At 38.5% G+C, this 19,015-nt stretch overlaps 1 protein-coding gene across 1 annotated transcript in view; it reads right to left on the reverse strand.

The window, feature by feature from the left end:
- Window positions 1-19,015, reverse strand: part of LOC103145047 (prickle-like protein 2) — a 48,508-nt gene that overhangs the window by 2,395 nt on the left and 27,098 nt on the right. The window contains exons 2-8 of the mRNA XM_007562290.2: window positions 11,891-12,075; window positions 5,488-5,601; window positions 5,229-5,366; window positions 4,837-5,040; window positions 2,293-2,479; window positions 1,628-1,782; window positions 738-1,539 (exon numbers count right to left, since the gene is read on the reverse strand). Of these exons, the coding sequence (XP_007562352.1) occupies window positions 738-1,539; window positions 1,628-1,782; window positions 2,293-2,479; window positions 4,837-5,040; window positions 5,229-5,366; window positions 5,488-5,601; window positions 11,891-12,022 (1,732 nt within the window). The 5' untranslated portion in view covers window positions 12,023-12,075. The remainder of the gene's footprint in view (window positions 1-737; window positions 1,540-1,627; window positions 1,783-2,292; window positions 2,480-4,836; window positions 5,041-5,228; window positions 5,367-5,487; window positions 5,602-11,890; window positions 12,076-19,015) is intronic.

The following is a 19,015-nucleotide window of genomic DNA, read 5'->3' on the forward strand; positions in this document are numbered from 1 at the left end:
TATTTTCAGTACTTGGTTGAGGCTCCTATTGAATCGATAAGTGTCGGTGCAGCATGGCACGGAGGCGATGAGCCTGTAACTCTGCTGAGGTGTTAAGCAACAACCTTTCCCCTAATCTGCATTATCTGGATACTGTGGCTCCCCACCGGACCTCCTGACTCTGATCAAATACAATGCTAAATTTACTTTAAACTTCAAATAGGACTTTGGACCACTGAGGGACAGTCCAGTCCTTTTTCTCCAAACCTCCGTAAGCTGTTTCTGACAAATGACAATGGCTTAAAACAAAGGAATGTAGATGACTCCAGACACAGTCCATGCCTTTTGAATCTCATCCAAACTCTTCAATAGGATTTATTTTGCAATCCTGCCAAAGCTGCAGTTATCTTATCTGCATTATATTCCACCGCTTGTTTTTCTTTCACAAAAGTTTCCATTATTTTTTGCTTTAATGTAGAGCACTGTATTTACAAGCTTCTCCTTTACCAGTTTTTACTTACCCTTATTATAGACGGATAATGATAAATCATTTTTTATTATTTTTATCTAATATTAACATTGTCAGAGAAACTCATTTCTAGGTGATTACTAGTTTTGAGCCATAAACACGTGAAATGTGCTTTTCTGATTGTGTAACAGAACTATGTGATAAGAGTTCACTTTTCAATTCAGCTAATTAAGCTGCATTTACAACAATGTTCTATTGAACTGTGACGCAACTACATGCGATTCATTACCTGCAGTATTGGACATAGTAAGTGAGTCCATGGATCCACGAGGCGTCTGTTCTAGTGGAGTAAGGGGCTCGTTGAAGCTCATGGCTGTGATGTGGTTTCTCCTTGTCAGCGGGGGTCTGCCGTCTCTCTGGAATCCATGAAGACTGGTACTCCTCTTGTCAGAGAAACCCTGATTCTGGCTGGACATCTCATTGAAGCTCATCTGGGTACGGAGCTTGTTGGGTCTGAACTCATCCTGGCTGTGATGGATCCAGTTCTCATTGAAGGAGTGGCCTCTCAGGGCAGCCATAGGGGTCCTCTTGGCATTGCCCTGCTCCTTCCCCCAGGAATCAGGCCTCTTGCCTGGGTTGGCAGGACTCTGGGCAGGTGGATGAGCGTTTGTGTTGGGATTGTATCCCTGCCTGGCATTACACTGACCCAGCAGGTGTATGGATGCAGGGGTTGGGGAGGGATCCCTTTTAGGGCCCTCGTATGAAGCTGGGATGTAGGGTTCGTCCCTGCTCATCCACACTTGGTTAAGGCTTGGGGCTCGGCTCGGAGTGCGGCTCGGTGTACGGTTAGGCGTCCTGCTCGGAGTCTGACTGGATGAAAGGCTTAGTCGGTCCATCGGAACAGAAAGGGGATCAATTTCAGCAGACAGGCGGTCGGGCATGGGTGGAGGAGCTGATTGGCGGGGCTCCGTGCTCCGGCGATCCTGCTCAGCATTCCTGCGCTCCTTCTTGCCGATCTTGGTGCTGTGGCGGGATTCTCGAGAGCGAGCGCTTTGGAAAGCAGAGTCAGAGGAGTCAGACTCCTCTGGATCCTGACGCATGGAAAGAAACCAGATTTGTTTGATTATAAAAATGCTTAAAGGAATGTATGAAATTGCAGCTGCTTTCAGTTTTTCATACCTGCCCAGCACTGCAGGACCGTGAGCAGAAGATCTGCCCCTGCTTTGGGAGGAATGGACGACCCAGCAGGGAACGCTTACAGCGAGCGCAGCAGAAACATTCCTCAGTGGCATGCCAGTGCTGCCCATCATATGTCATCTGGCCTTGGTCAATTCCTTTAATCACATAGGGAAAATAAAAATTAATCCTTTCGACCACATTCCAGAAATAAGCAGAACTACAATGCTGGTGAATGAGTATACCCAACAATTCCAATTTAACCAGCAGATTAACCTCTTCTTTCTTATTTTTATTTCCTGGAGTCAAACATTTGTGATTCTGTGCCCTTACATGATTGCTTGATTTCTAAGATAGCATGAATACATTTCACAAGCGCTGCTCTCAGACTGGAGGAAGTAATCATCCTTCACAGCTCCCATCTGGTTACAGTTTGGGAGCACTCTCTGAAACCCACTCCTTCACTGTTATCCGGGGATGATAATAACCATCCACATCTCACCGCACTGGATCCGCCTCTCTGCAGCTGTGACCCATGAGGCTCGGAGCTGATACCAGCCACACATACATTCATTATGAGGCTGTTTGAGCTGCTGTATTGCAGTGTGGAAAGTAAAACATGTCCGTGTGTTTTGTCAACTGTACGTGTTATTGCAGGTGCGCTGTACCTATGTGTTCTCCACAGGCGTCGCAGTACTCTGCATAAAGAGACTCGAAGCAGTTGCAGCAGTGTGGCCGTCCATCCTTCATGATGTAGCGCTGGCCCCCGAGGGTGGTATCGCATTCGTAGCAGCAGAAGTGCTTCATGTGCCAGTGCCTTCCCTCTGCCTCAGTGCATTCATCGGCAAAGATTAGCTGTGTGGTTCAGATATTACAATAGTCAGCAAACACATGCGGTAAGAACACTAAAAAAAAAAAAAAAAAAACTTGGTCAGAACAGATGCTAATATTTCCTCAAATCCCATTGAGAGCGAGGCCCATGTTTGGGGTAATCTAGGATTTAACCAACAGGCTGTTGTTTTTGTTCGGTACTTTTTCTGTGAAGCCACTTCTAAGTATTCGTTTTACTCTTTGTCACACTAATATGTTTCGGACCATCAAACAAACAAAGGTAACTTGTGGAAATAGAAAACACAGGATTAGGTTTTATGCTAACAAGTCACACATTTCCATGTTCCATGTTTAAATTATGGTAGGCGGAAGTACACCTCTCTAGGCTGCAAAAAGCTCAATTAAGAGAAATATTTTCTCTATGTATTTTCCAGGCACATAGTTTCATTTTCATAGCTAATCTGGAGGAGCTGAGTGGGGAAGGCACAAGGGATGGATGCTCTGTGAGGAGGAAACTTGACTGCAGCTTCAAGTGTGCAGTCTCCACCTATTTGTGGAAATAGGTTGTGCACATCAACAACTTATCCAGAAGGCCACTAAGAACCCAAAACATCGAAAGCACTGCAGACTTTATTTTGCTCATTTAAGAGTCAGCATTCACCATTAAACAATTAGAAATAAACTGGGCAAATTTGCATTCTTGGGAGATTTCCAAGGAGATATATGTATGTGTGTGTGTGTGTGTGTGTGTATGTGTGTGTGTGTGTGTGTGTGTGTGTGTGTGTGTGTGTGTGTATAAAACTCAGCTGAACAAAAAGGAGATGAGGGCCTTTCTCAGATTTGTGAAATAAATGTCTTATGCTTTCTTTATTTGATATGAAAATTTGTGTGATTATCTGAAACATTTCAGTGTAATAAAAAAAAATGTGTGAGGGACAAGTACGTTGTACAATAATTTCTTGTCGTATCCTACATTTTTTTATGCATTTTTCTTTTCTGAGGGTTTAAGAAAAGCAACTCATACACACTTGAACACTTCTGATGTAAGAAGAATAAGTCGCAGCGATCAGATGTATTTTAACAGGATTTTTTTTTTTTGATGAAGAAAATGACATACCATCTGTGGGTGGGACTGTTAAAAAACAGGGATCCTGTCTGTTCTGAAAAATGATGATGACTAATATCATTCAATCAGAGTGAAAAAGAGAATTAACAAGGTCAAGAAGTTTAAAGAGCTAAGAAGCATAAAGGCCTGTTGTGTGTTGTGTCTTGTGCTCACTGCAACCGAATCAATGGCCAGATGGTCTACTCTATGAAGACTGAGAATGCCCATCTGCTCATGTATATATGTATAAGAAAAATAGCAGGCAAAACCATATACATCGACTGCACTTGTATTACTCTTCATCTAAAATGCTCAGATTTGATATGTTACCTTGCAAATGTATTCACACCCCTTGAATTTCTGAGTATTTTATTGACCAGTGGCTCCCAACCCTGGTTTTTAAACCCTCCAATTCTACGTGTTGTAGATGTCTCTTTTCCATCTTCTGCAGAGAAGGTCATGGCTGCATGACTTTCTCTGCATGGTATTTAATGCTGCTAATGCCCGTTAATCACCCAGTTAATTCAGTCAGGTCTGTAGCCTCAGTGTTAGGGGGAATGAGGACCAGGGTTGGGAACCGCTGGTGTAGACCAACACAAGGTAGCACAAATGATAATTTATCATTTCTTTTTATGTACAAAAGAAAGATGGTATGCATCTCTACATTTTGGTACCCCTAAATAAAATCAACCAAATATCAATTATATTTTTATTATAAATAGTTCATATGACTGTAGTTAATAAGTATGATAAACTCAGCTGTTCTTTATAGGCTTCAGATTGTTAGAGAACTTAAGTAAATAACACCAAAAAGACCAAAGAGCACTTTAGATAGTTGTAAAACTCTATATGAGGTCAGGAGGGAGCTGAAGTACTTGGAAAGAACCCACTAATGCAGAGGGTACAACGTGCAAAATCCACTCAGAAAGACCCCAGGCCAGGATTTAACCAGAGTCCTTCTTGCTGCATCACCACACCACTCAACTGTAGCCTGTTTTCTGTCCTACAGATTTTTTTTAAACGACATATTTGAAAACAAATCTTTGCTATGAAAACTACAAATGCTGGCCTCTTAAAAGATCATCTGGGTCACAATATGTTCAGGTAATTAACCCAAGAGGACTTCACCAGACTTTGGCGAGGGGAAACGACATCCCTTGCATATTTAACAGAGCAACAGAGCCGTCTTTTCTCTGTAAACTTGTTCAAAACCTTTTAGATTCTGTGTTGTTTAGGCTTTCCAACCCCAAAGGGCTTCAGGCCCAGACAGGCGCACCTCATCACAGGCACAGCAGCGGGGTTTCAGCCTCTCAGAGTGGTGTCGGCCGCAGTAGATCTTCCCATCCTGAAGGAAGTAGATGAGATCCACCAGCAGCTCCTCACATGTGCAGCAGACGAAGCAACCAGGGTGCCAACATTTTCCATGTCCCGCCCTGGCAGCAAAAACTACAATTTCCCCTCCATTTATCTGACCTCCGCACTGATGGTGAGGAAGAGGATGAAGAGAGTGGAACAGGTAGAAAAAAGAGGGAGATGGTAAGAGAAGGAAAAGAGTAATCAGGAAGTTGTCTCAAAAATACATATGTAGGTAAAAAAAATAATGAAAGTCCTATGACTTTTTTTTTATTTAATCTAAAAGTCAAAATGAAGAGGAGTTCCTCTGTTTACCTTCTCACAGACCATCCCGGTCACGGTGAGGGGGAATGGACGGACGTTCCCTCTGCCTAAGTTGTCTTTTTTCCGCTGGTTGCTGAAGATCTTAAGCTCTCGTTTCTCTTCCTCGTCCAGTGCGTTGCAGTAACGTACCTGAAACATCACAGCTCATCATCACCATCGGACGACATAAAAACTACAAATAGCAGACATCTTCAACGTTCAAACATTAAAACAGAAAATCTGTCATTTCATGGCTAAAAGTGTATTTCACCTCATTGTCATGTGGGGGCAACTGGTGAAGCAGCTGCTTGATGCGATATTTCTCTCCTGGGCTGTTTATGTATGGTACTTTCTCCTCTGGTAAAGAATTATAATACTGGTGCACCTAAAACAGACAAAGCAAAAACATTTAAATTCCCAATTTCTGGAAGACAAGATTAATATCTATTATTTTTAACCATTTTGTAAGATGTCTGACCACTGAAACAAAGCACATGTTTATATTTGGTACATTATCCTTGGACCTCCAATGAAGTCAGACTCAAAGTTATCCTCCTTTCCTCTGTACTTGATTATCTCTCACATCATAAGTTATATATTAGCTAGGAGGCTCATGGATAACAGAGGAGAAGAACTGAGCTGCAGGACAGAGACAGAACTGTAACTGATGGACACTCCATAGTGGCCAATTTACATAAATTTCTAATGTAGTGTACATTTTAAGTATTTCAAATTATAATAGGTATAGCAGAAAGAGCCTTAATGACAACTAATCTTAGCATATAATGGTATGCAAAAGGATCTGGAACTTTTTTTCCATTTTCCCACATTAATAGCATGAACTTCAATGTATTTTAATGGGACTTTATCTGGCAGACTAACACAGCGGTACATTATTCTGAAAGGGAAGAATGAATTGTCTCAAAGTTAAGGCAGTTTTAGAAACAGTGTAGGCAATATTGTCAAGTTATAATAATTTTCTTCAACAGAAACAGGGAAGCTGGTCAGACTTGATAGGAAGATGGGTGGAGGTAAAAACAAAACAATCCTGGATGGAAACCTGTTAGCTGCTGCAAATAACTTGAGGCTGGGATGAGGGTTCACCTTTCAGAGCAGAACAACAATGGGATAGTTCATATATATGTCAACGTACTGGCTGAGGTCTAATTGAGAATTTGTAGCAAAACTTAAAATTGAGCTATTTAGTAGAAAAGAAGAAAATGTAAAACAAATAACAGTTTCTATATGCTTTTACAATGTATTTTCTAAATGTTAAACACAAATAAATTGTATTTATGGAAAATAAAATCCTTTTCCTCCTCCTTCACAATTATCTACCACTTATCAATGGTCTATCATGCAAACCCTCTACAAAGGACATTAAAGTTCAAGGGCACTGAATATGTTGTGTGCGGTTCCATTGCTTTGAATTGAATGCAAAGTAGTTTACATGTTCTGCTTTATTTCATTAATTCATGCAACAAACTCATTTACATTAATCTGAAATTACATTTAAATGAATTTAGTGTGCCCTTCATGCCAACAGGACCCGTTTATGTTTCTCCCTCAATAACTGTTATCCTTGGAGGTCAGCGTCTCGAGTTAAAAGTGATTGCACAATGAGCTCTGTGCTCCTGCAGCTGCAGACTCACCCTAGAACAGAATGAGCTTCTTTAAACTTTTAACAGCTAATATTCACATTGCTTAAAGGAAATCTCAGCGTACCCATACCCTCAGCATATCCACTGCAGTTCGAATTCATCATGCAGCAGCACTCAGTGTCCTTGTCCTGAACCTCCCCTTGTATTTGCATGTTAGTTGGTGAAATAAAGAAAACGCTGATTGGTACTCAAGAGGTAAACACTTTTGGGATGGAAAGCAATCTTGTCGCTTGTCTGAGTTTAGGCAAACTGGCCACCGAATCAAAATTGTTTGTGCTCAGTCAAGTTTTTCAGATTAAGTTTACATAATCACTGGGGTGGAAAATTACTGTAAAAGGAAGGTGCCTTTCTTTCCCCTGCAAGGAGCACAAGGCACTATACTATACTATACCATACTATACTATACTATACTATACTATACTATACTATACTATACTATACTATACTATACTATACTATATTATACTGTACTGCACTGTACTGTACTGTACTATGCTATGCCATACTGTGCTATACTATGCTATGCTACACTGTACTGTGACACACTACACTATACTGTGCTGCAACATGCCACACTATACTATGCTATACCATAACATACTATAGTATAGTATACTATACTATGCTGCGCCACATTATACCACACCCCACCACACTACACTATACTACACCATACTATGCTCCGCTATACTACACTATGCTATACTATACTATGCTATACCATGTTATGCTGTGATGTTCTATGCTATGCTATGCTATGCTATACTGTACCGTACCATTCTGTACTGTACCACACTACACCACACCATGCTATGCTATACTGTACCATGCTGTGCTATACTGTGCCATACTGTGCCATACTATACTATGTTATGCTATACTATACTGTGCTGCGCCATGCTATGCTTCACTGTGCTATACTATACTATACTATACTATACTATACTATACTATACTATACTATACTATACTATACTGTACGATGCTATGCTGTGCTATACTATGCTATGCTGTACTATATGGTACTATGCAATGATGAAAAAGTAAGGTTTAAGAAGTAATGATTTCTTTTTCTCCTGCATAACCTCCATTCTCATTCTGGAGAACAGGTGATACACATACATAACTAAATTAAATCTTTCTTTTGTGCATCATTTAGTGATTAGTTTCATAAATAATTTATCATCGTAAAAATGCCTCATGCATTTTTCTTGGCAAAATCAATTCTAAATTAACTTAATTTATTCTCCAAGCAGTGCATGATTGATCTTCCTAATTTAATGTTTACACATAATGCTATAGTAATAATGAATAGTGTTCATTTCAGTTTTGATCTGTTTGCTTGTGACACTCAGAAACTAATTTGATTTAATGCACTAATACATGGATCAGGAAAAATTCATTATTTTTGTGTTAGAACAAACTTTCAGAAGATCTGCTATTTTTTTTCTCTGGATTAATCATCAAATCTTAGCTGAATGATTTGAAAATGAATCAAATCATCTTCAAGTCCTGAAAATGATTTGTAGATGTTTTTTGAGGTAAAAACATGAAATATAAGAATGTCTTTTATTATTAAAAAATTGTAGTGGACATCTCAAGTTGACCTTTCATCTGCACTAATTGCTTTATTCCAGGTCATTTAAGGCTGACTTTAAAGTGTTGGTCAAAATATGAATGTTTTTTTTTATATTATCTTAAAACTTAGAAGGTTTTGAAATACTGTATCAGTTACAATATTAAAAATTAAAATTTAAAATCTGAGAATACGTACTCAATATTGAGATATTTTTTGACGACAGTAATTGATTGTTGACTTTTGTTTTAGAATAAAATACTGTAGTTAGCACAACATAGTTCTCCAATTTATTGACTTTGCACCAAGATGTTGCGCTATACATTGACTTGACTCCTGATTGGCTAATCAGCTCTTCCTGATGTCTACTGATCCAAAAGCAAGTGTGTTCTGACTCTGTCAGAGAAAAAAATAATCCACCAATGAGCCTTTCTTTGGATTTCATGCTGCACAGTGTGTGACTACTTTGGTGCGTGCAAACCACTTCCCCTGCACCCACCTCAGACGTGTGTGCCACGTCACTCAGTGCTTTTATTTAGGAGCAATCCTGATGCTAAAATGAGGAAGCACTAAGACATCCAATGACCTGGATAAGAACTAATCTGTGAGTCACAAAGTGAATCAACAGCTGTTATAAAGCTGACCTGAGAGCAAATCCGGTCTGTTCGTTGACTGAAAAACCAATGCTGGTCATGGAAGACCCGAACACAAGCAGGATGAAGGCAACATCATGTTCAAAAAACTTTCTTAAAATGAAAAGGTGAAGCTTACACACAGTGGAAATATAAGGGATCAAGAACATAGCAGGGAGGACAAAAGGATGTATAGCAAACCAAACTAGGAAGTAATTAAACTGTGGCAGTGGTTTCTGGACGAAAATCAGAAAGAAATTAATAAAAGACTGCAGCTATGGATCATCAGAGCATAGATCTTGAGGAACTTGAACTGAATGTATCTATAGTAGAATAGTAAGTCAGAAAAAAATGTTTTTATGCCTTCCGTTTAATGAAATCACTAGTTAACAGATTTTAGTATGGTTATAATAAATTTCATAATAAAATTGCTTGCTGAAGAGAAACACTAGCTTCCTGCAACTCTAATAGGCTGATGGATGGATGGATGGATGGATGGATGGATGGATGGATGGATGGATGGATGGATGGATTCTTTACTACTTCCTGTAGATTTTTTAAATAACTTTTGTTGAATCATTATTATTCTTAATTTAAATAAATAAATCTTAAGCCTGAAAACTACACAAAACTGTTCTATAAAAAATAAAACAACCCCTGATTCTTCTTTAAATGTTTGATAAATATCACTTAACGCAAAGGTCAAGAAACAATCTTAAGATGGATTGATATTAGAGACTGCCAATTTGATACATTTTTGACAGACTGTGAGACAACATAGATTGCTTTATGAACCTTAAGAAACCTAAGTCATCTCATGCAAGCTACTGTGTCTTTTAGTAATCAAATTATCATTAACCTAAAAGTTATGCTTGAGCAAAAGTCCAAAGTTGGGAAACAAAATCTTTTAGAAAGACAATTGGAACACAGCTGAATCCTAATGATAGATTCAGTGTAGACAAATTTGGAGATTTTGATTCCTGACAGCTCAATGAGCCTTAACACATGATTATTTCCTTTTTTAATGGCATTGTATGGAGAGACACCAGAAGTGACAGGCTTAAAAATCATTACATTCAAGTGCATTAAAAGAGAAACAGGCAGCTTCAATTGCCTCCACCTCCTGCTGGATGACAGAGGCTGCAGCCTCTTTCAGCATCCTGTCAAGATGGCTGACTAGAGAAAATCACTGTTATCAGGCTTCCTGTCATCTGTTAACAGAGCCCTAGGTGGCCTGTTGTATTAGTGTCTTTCTCTTATGGAACAAAGACAACATGGTTTGTAGCTGAAACTGTTGAAGAAATGTATGCATGTTAATGTCACACAAAGCAAAAACTACAGACAAACTAAAGAGAAAAATAAAAACAAACTAAAGATGTAGAGATGGTTTCTACTAATTCAATTACCTTGGTTAGGCATGGCATTAAAAGGCTGTTAAGATGCAAATAGATACAAACAGGGAGCTGTAGTGTCTGCAAGCTCAGATAAACTAAATTGAATTTCCAATAAGATTCAAACCAACATTCACTGACTCCGATTACTTTAATTTCACTAAAATAAAGGACAGACTGAGCTCCGGCTAGCAAAAGCATAATTAAAATTTACCCACTAATGAAACGTCACTACTTGTTTCATTCCTACAGCCATGTTCAGACAATAAAATTGATCAGAGCTGGAAAAAGTTGATTGGATCTCACATAATCAGGGGATAATGGATAAATGGACGGACGGATGGATGGATGGATGGATGGATGGATGGATGGATGGATGGACGGACGGATGGATGGACAGGTTGATAAAAGTCCTCCAGTTTTACATTGAACTGTGACTTCAATTCAGTTTGTGCCCCTCAACCTAGAATTATTATTATTAATAATTACTTACTTGTGATTTCTTATTCTTAGTTTAAGTAATGTTTTAAGATGATGTTGAAGGGAGCTTGTGGAGTACACATTTCATTGCCAGATTTTCTTTTTCTGAGCATATGACAATATAGTTATTTCTATGTTTAGCTATTTCTCCCTTGGCCACAGAGTGTGTTCTTTGACAATCTGGAACATCTTGAGGAAGTGATTTTTCCAACAATGGAACTTTGCGGGCACTTATTGCAGATCGCTTGGCTTCTCAAAGAGGTGCCTATATTACAGAACTCGCAAAGGACCTTTTTTGACCATTACAGAGTTTTTGCCATTTCAGGCTATCCTTTGATCCATTGTAGTGCTTTTCCATTTTCCTCCACCTCTTTCTGGTTTTGGTTTCCATTATAAAACCTTGTAGATCATTTTCACTGAGCTGCCTATCATTTCCCATTCTTCAATATATTTTTTAATCAAAGTTCGCTGTTCTTAACAATGTGTGAAATGGCCCATTTTATCCACATTTTTCCCTTCAGACTATCATTCTGTCTGGCACTACATTTTCCTACATATACGTTTAGTTTTTAACTTGTTAGCTGAAAAATGTCCCTTCAAGTATTTTTCAATAAAATGTCTGATATTTCAGTCCCAGTGATTGAACCGGATGTCATCCTGCCCCATTCTCTTCCTCCTATTATAACCTAAAGGAAATAATACACACAAGGTGAAATAAAACAACCAGGACGTGCTTTTTTCTCTTTTGGTCAAACAATCCTGTTTACAGCTTCAGATTGTGAGGAAAGTGTTGCAAATTAGATAAACCAGATGAATAAGTAATTTCCATTGCTTTGACTTATTTTATATGGTCTGCGTGGTCAGAATGAAAAACCAGCAACAACTCATGAAGCACCAAGCGTAAAATGCAGCTTGAATATCATGGAGCTCATACCTGCTCAGGGTTGAGGCCGGGGGGAACCCAGGCGTACTCTTCCAGAGCACAACCGGAGTCATCGTCGGAGGTGGAGTTCCTCTGGAAGTCATACATCAACTTGGTGATGGTCTTTTCCATCTCCAGAGACATGGCTGTCACAACATGCTCTTCCACACACAACCGTTTAGTGGACACAGGTATTCCTGTGGAGGCAATAGACAGGAGCGTGTCACTCAAAAATTACAAAATAAAGTTCCACCTAATTTCTCACTAGTGTGAGAAATTAGGTGGAAGACCTAAAACGTTTCTGCACTCCTCTCACCGTCGATGCTATGGTGACAGATATCGTCATGACTGGTCTTACTTGTGCCTCATTGCTTCGTCTATTCTCCTGTCTGCAATCACGTAGCTCCTTCACTGTCTAATCTCAGAACATAAATTACTCCTGAAGGAGGATCAGGAAGAGAGGACACCAGCTCACAAAGACTCCAACAGCTCCTTGGGAAACCCTTTTCATCATGTAAAACTGGCATTTTACCGTATTAAAAAGAAGGAAAAAAATCATTTACATGAGCTGTTTTAAAGTGATAGCTCTAAAATGTTTCCTTTCAGAAAAAAAGGCTCCTAACTTCACTTCTCTCGTCATTTGTGACTGACTTTATCTCTTCTGCTAGTATCTGTGGTGGTAGGGACATAATTGTGAAACGTAAAGTTGAAAATTTCTACATTTATTAGGAAATAACTTCATTTAGTTTAGGCATATGTTTTCTAATGTTTCCTTTTGTTTGGTTTTTCATCGAAAGTATTTACATCCCTTTAACTCTTTCCTGTAATGTGACAATTTCATACGTTTACGTCTAATTTAAGGGTTTTATGCTACAAACAAAAGCAAAAGTCATAACTATGAAATGAAAAGTTTTACAATGCAAAAGCTGGAAAGATGTATTTGTATTCTGACCCCTGGTTGTTTATAGTATATTTCTACAAACTTTGCATACAAAAAACTGAGAGGTTATTTGATTCATCTTTGCATTTCTGAACAGTAATTTATAAGTCTCGCAACATATTGTTGTATTTAACTCTGAACTCTGAGTTATTTCAAACAAATAAATATGCTGCGATCTAAGCCATCACGTAGCTCTGGTTGTTTGTTTAGAGTCTTTCTCCGACTTGAAGGTGAACCTTTATCTCAGTCTCATGTCTTGTTTAACAACTATTAGTTTCTCTTCTATTATTATGCTGCGTCTAGCTCCTTCTATCTATCTATCCATCAGCTCTGACCGGTCCTCCTGTCTGTGCCGAAGCATCAGCACAATGTTATTTTTCCCGTCCATGTTTCATGGGTGAAAAAGCGTGTTCAGGATGAGTTGCTGGATTCATTTTCTAAAATAAAAACAAATAAAGGTTCTGGCAATTCGCGGACAGAACTTTTTTCAACAGAGGCATTTTTTCTTGTCACTCTTATACAAACGCCAGATTTGGGGACTGTAATGCTGTGATAATTGATTTTTTGGTTTTTAAGTAAACAAAAGGCTTAAGATGTTGCAGACTGTGGTAAAAATACACTTCTATGTGGAAAAGGATCAAATGAAAAAAGCCTTGTCATTCACTATGCCATTTCTGCCTCCCTCACTAAATGTGGACAATCTGTGATTCCGTGGCAACATGAAACATTCTGATTGTGTTATAGCCTGTAAGTCGGCTTCAGTTGGTGCCATAATTAACCTGCAGACATAATATATTCAGCGAGAATGAATATATGGATATCATCAGGAAAAGAATCATTGGAAAGGTTGCAGATTTCTTTTTCTCAGCTGAAACAGATTAGGTGTTCACCATGTGTTACCATAGTGATCGCTTAAGATTCAAAGAAATACACCTTTTCAGCTCAAAGCCCTTTAGGTTGAAAATTTACCTTAAAAATGCTTCTCTCTGCACCCTTGAGATCAGAATCACAATGGCAGGTCCCAGATAAAAACACATGCAGTCAAAAAGGGCATGATTCAATCTGGATTCTTATTTGGAAATATATTTTAAGCTCTCCAACACAGATAAGGAGTAACATCTCCCTGGTTTCCATTGAGCTCCCACAAAAAAAGGCGCATATCACCCCAAAATATAACCCTAAAACTTGCAGCACAATCCAATTTATCTTTAGATGATCAGTTTGCTTTTCTCCTCCTCCTTCTTTCTGTCTGAGAGGAGAACAGATGCACACATTACTGACTTATGAATAATTAACAGGAATAGGCATCGCCTCCACCACCAAAGTATGAAAACGACATGCAAGTCATTTTCCAGGCAGCAGGAATATTTAGCGAACCAAGATCGAAGACGAGATTGAGTCTTGTTTACATCCTGTTGGTTGTTAATTTAATAGCCGCTGAGTGGATAGGTATTAGAAGATCATTGGAATGAAAACGTAGCATCATCAGAATTATATATGACTTAACATTTGAAAGAGATCGTTTAACTTCAGGTTGTTGGATGTCATCGGAGAGCGCGATCAGGCATGTCAGTGCAGAAAACACAGCAGCAGACGAGGCCTTTGTTATGTCTGCAGGTCACGTATCGAGGTCTTTGCAGTTCACTGACTGAAACAACAGCAGATGATGGCAGGTGAGAAACTGTGAACAGGGCCTGACATCCGCGAATCAAAAGGATTTCTCTCAAAACTAGCAGACAGCTCTTCTCTGTTATAGTTTCAGGCAATAATACTATTTCCTAAAGATTAGAAATCAGAGTGGGGGCTTGTAGGAGGGCTTGGGGGGGAGCGGCTTAGGCTGTGGCCAAGAAACAGAAGACATCTGAACAGACTGAGCCAGTGAGTCAGCCTCTATCCCAGCAGATCTAGATTTTCTTTATTTCTCTAAGATGAGGGTTGCTGATTTCTTTGTGAAGACGGATCGCAGGGGAGTAACCTTGAGCGTCTAGCCTGGCCTGAGGCTCTTTGTCATTAGTGCACAGAGACTGAGTGAGTAGACATCAGTTCAAACATGACTTACTGTGATGGCAAGGAATGAGATCAGGGGTACAATACTGGAAAGCCTGAAATCAAGTACTAATTACACTCTGGCACTGACAATATCAGGGTGAAAATGGCATTTGTTTTGCATTATGGTGTGCTTCTGAGGCCAACAGATTCTCAGCCCCTTTTCTCTTAATCTCTATCACAAGCTCATCTAGCTTGAAGTTACTAGAAGCAACTTCTAGTAACTTCTAGAAGCTACTATAACGATCTTTCACCTAATTTATTATCTGAGCTCTTAGAAATTATATTTATCTACATTTATTGTATCATTTATCACTACCAGAAAACAAAGAACTATCCTTGGAAAATAATAAACTCTAACAAAAACCGATAGTACAAATGGGATTGTTAAATTGGAAGTTCAAACTAATTTTCCTTTATAACTTCTTGCTTCCTGTTAAGAAAAGGTTGTTTCTTTCCACTGTCTCCACGTGCTTTCTAGGGAAGAAGGTTACTGCACAGTAAAATATCTCATTCAATCTACTGTGCTTCTTTGATTATTATAATTTCAAGAAAATTGCATTTAAATATAAGTTTGACCGCACTGAAGTAGGACTGAATTAAATTAAACATAACAGAATTTAGATCTATCTTAGTTGTATTGGTTACATCTGATTATATGCTTGTTGAAATGGAAGAATTAATGGATGGGTAGATTGATCAATCACAGCTAATAAATACCCACAATTCTGTTTCTGGAAACATTGCATAACTACAAACAATTGTTAATGGAGAAATGGTTGGTTATGGCCAACATGATCATGGAGAAAATGCTGACATTCAACAGACAGTGACTGTAGGCTTAGCAAAAACTGGTTGTTGATGGAGTATACATCCCCAAACCTATTAATGGAATGTTATATGAAAGGGGAAAAAAAGTGGCAGGAAATATGTTGCTTTGAAGGAATTGTGAAGCAAGGTTTATTCAATATTTTGGGTGAGATTTTAATATTTATTTACAGAGGAACTCAGCTGGGTTGTGAAGCTACAGCTAAGATCTCACAATTGTGCTTTGAACTTCAGAAATGATCTTCTCACTCTAACTTCAAGTCACAAAGACAGTTTTTAGCATACACTGTCCAAGCCAACAAAAGTCTGTAATAATAAAAAGATGAGTTATACTTTGTGACACTAGTGTGCCGCCAGCAAAACACTTTAATGCTTCCATTAATCTGGATTTAATGAAACTCCAAACAAAATCCAAGTGTAGGGAGGTTAATGGATTGAAATGAATGCAATGTTCATCCTGTTTCTCTGTTGCATAGCCATAGCAAATTCACAGAGAAGGCTGTGGCATGTTCTCTGCAAACACTTTGAGGAGATGACAACATCACTGTTTGCACCAGTGCTCAGATTAATGGTCCCCTTGCACTCCGCCTATTAAGATGTACTGTAAGTCTCCGCTGTGCATTGTTAAACAGAGACAGCTTCCGTGCCCGGCAGCTCCAAAGCAACGTGTCATCCTCACACTCAAACTTTTGACTGAACAGTCACATTGTACAGAAGGCCGCTGATGAGTGTGACTTTTTGACGTAATACACACTCGCAAGCACAACCGGTTTGTCACAAACACACTCCTCTGTTCTTACCCAGCAACTCACGCAGGGGGAGGCAAGTTGTGAAGTTCTACTTCCTGGAGGGGGCTAATTTTGGGACATTTTTTTTTTTTTGACAGATGGATTATAACACTGAGGGGAAAAGAACAATATTGCACTTGTAAAGGTTTATTTACGGTGTTGCTCATGGAGTTGGAGTGAGATGTTGTTTGGTTTCCTGTTTGCTTTAGTTCGGTGTATGAAAGTAACTACAGTTTTATATTTCAGGGGGAAAAAAAGGTTTATACAGAAACTGACAAAGCTGGACAGCAGCCAGTGATTTCATGACTTATCAGTACAGTTTTACATTAGCTCACACAAGTTAATAAAATCACTTTATGAGATCTAATGAAATGGAAAGCTTTAGACTTTAGGGTTTTCAATTGAGTCACCTTTTGCAGGATTCTGTTACTTTTCTTGGACTTTCTCCCTTTGTTGCTTCTACAGCAGGAACTAAAAGCAAATCAGATAACTAGGGTTGAAAAGTTACCCCAGAGGCTGCACCACTAGGGAAGGAGTACTTTCTAGGAGGATCCTGAACCAAGGCTGAAGTTCTGTGATGGAAGGTTGTTGATTTTTTTTTTTCTTGTTGAATATTCCTAATATTTTTGATTCATCCACCTCTGTGTGGATTAATCTATATTCATCCACTCTATATGTTTAAATCCAGCCACTCATGTTCAAAATCAGTAATTTTCAGTGTTTTCTTTCACTCAAAAAAAATGGAGTATTGTTTTGATTTCATTTAAATCTGCATTTGAGATGGACAACAGCATGTGTATTCCAAGTACAGTGACATTGAAACAGCAAGACCTCTAAAGGAAGAGGACCCTCTCAGTTTCAGTGAACGTAACCTACATAAACTTCTTGGTTTTGGACTCCCCTTTGGACGTCCGCAACACTAACAGAGGTTAAAAAATAAAAAAAATTCTAAGGAAAATGGTTACATTGTTGAAGTGTATAGTCAAATCAAGTCAAGGATGTTTGTGTAACACATTTCAGCAAAAAGGTAGATGGTAAATACCATCGTCAAATCAAGAGTAATCATTATCAAACATTGATTGAAGACTAAAATGAATCAATGTTCCAGTCATTATTAATCAAAGGCATCTCAAAAGCAATGAGGTTTTAGTCTTGATTTAAAGGAACTTAGTGCCTCAGTATCTCTGACATTTCTGAAAGTTTGTTCCAGATTTGTGGTGCATAAAATCTGAATGCTTCTCACAACTTGTAACTTACAACTATAACACACCATCCCCCACAGATTTTACTCAACGTCAAACCTCTATGAACATGATGAGCAACTCAATCGATACAGCAATGGATTCTCAAAGGACTAAAGTAAACTTTGATAGCATTTAGAAGTTAGTGTCAGGCTCTATATTTCTGTTCATGTTTATTGGTTTAGTGCACAAAATCAGTCGTGTTTAATTTGGATTTGCACTCTGACCATGACATGATCTTTTACTGTCACCTCCTCTTCTGCCATCCTCCTTAGTACAGGTGAAAGAAGGCAAGAAGATGCACGACGAGAGATCATAAGAAGGAACAGCAGGCATTTAACAAAATGAGACAGCATCAAATAGACCTGACAAGAGGCACAGCTGCATTGCCAGCCTACTGCTGTATTTTATGATCTGTCAGATGTGCAGTAACGCTAATGGTGACAACTTATTTATGTACTTTTAATTTCATTTAAAGCATGAAATGATGCGTCACGGCCTTTTTATATGTCACAGCTGCCAAGAAGATTTCAACACAGTGGGACTTCACCCCTCTCCTCTTCTCTAACTAAGCCATTTTTTAAGGCGTTACACTCATATTAATCTCTGGGTATCAGGCGAGAAAGAAAGCAGAGGAGACAATGAAGCAGAAAAAGAGAAAATGTGAAACTGACACTTTTGTTTGTTAAAGGAGGAACATGTGGGATTTAGTGACATCTAGTGGCCAAGTTGTAGAATGCAAACAACTAAACTTGTTTCCCTCTGAGAAACTAACCAATTCTTGAAGCAGTCAGAAGGTAACGATTGCTGATAAATTAAAGCTTTTATATTGTAAAAGTAGAACATTGTTGATCACATCAAGATCAAAAAGCTGTTTGTGTTTCCTCTAATATAGTGTAATTTTGACTCTTCATAGTGGTTTGTCAAACTAGTTAAAACAAACTAGAGGTCTTAAAAAACATAATCTTTTAATAAATGTTGCCTGCAGGGCTCATATTGGAGAAGATGATTGCAGAAAAAATAGATTGTTAAAGGTACTAAAATATCCTACCTGCACAGACTAGTTTAACATTAGCATAACAATCAGAAAACTGATACTAGAACCTTTTTCTTTTATACATGCATTTTATTATAAAATGAACAGTAACTTGGGATCAAACATCAATGTTTTAATGGGTCAGTTCAGGGCTCATCTCTTACAAATTAATGGCACTATATTAAAAGGTGTATGAAACATACTCAAATATACATATAAACACTAACACTTACGCCTCTTAATTTATAAATTGCATAA

The sequence above is a fragment of the Poecilia formosa genome, unplaced genomic scaffold, assembly GCF_000485575.1.
Source record: "Poecilia formosa unplaced genomic scaffold, Poecilia_formosa-5.1.2 Scaffold135, whole genome shotgun sequence".
NCBI classification, from domain to species: Eukaryota; Metazoa; Chordata; class Actinopteri; order Cyprinodontiformes; family Poeciliidae; genus Poecilia; species Poecilia formosa.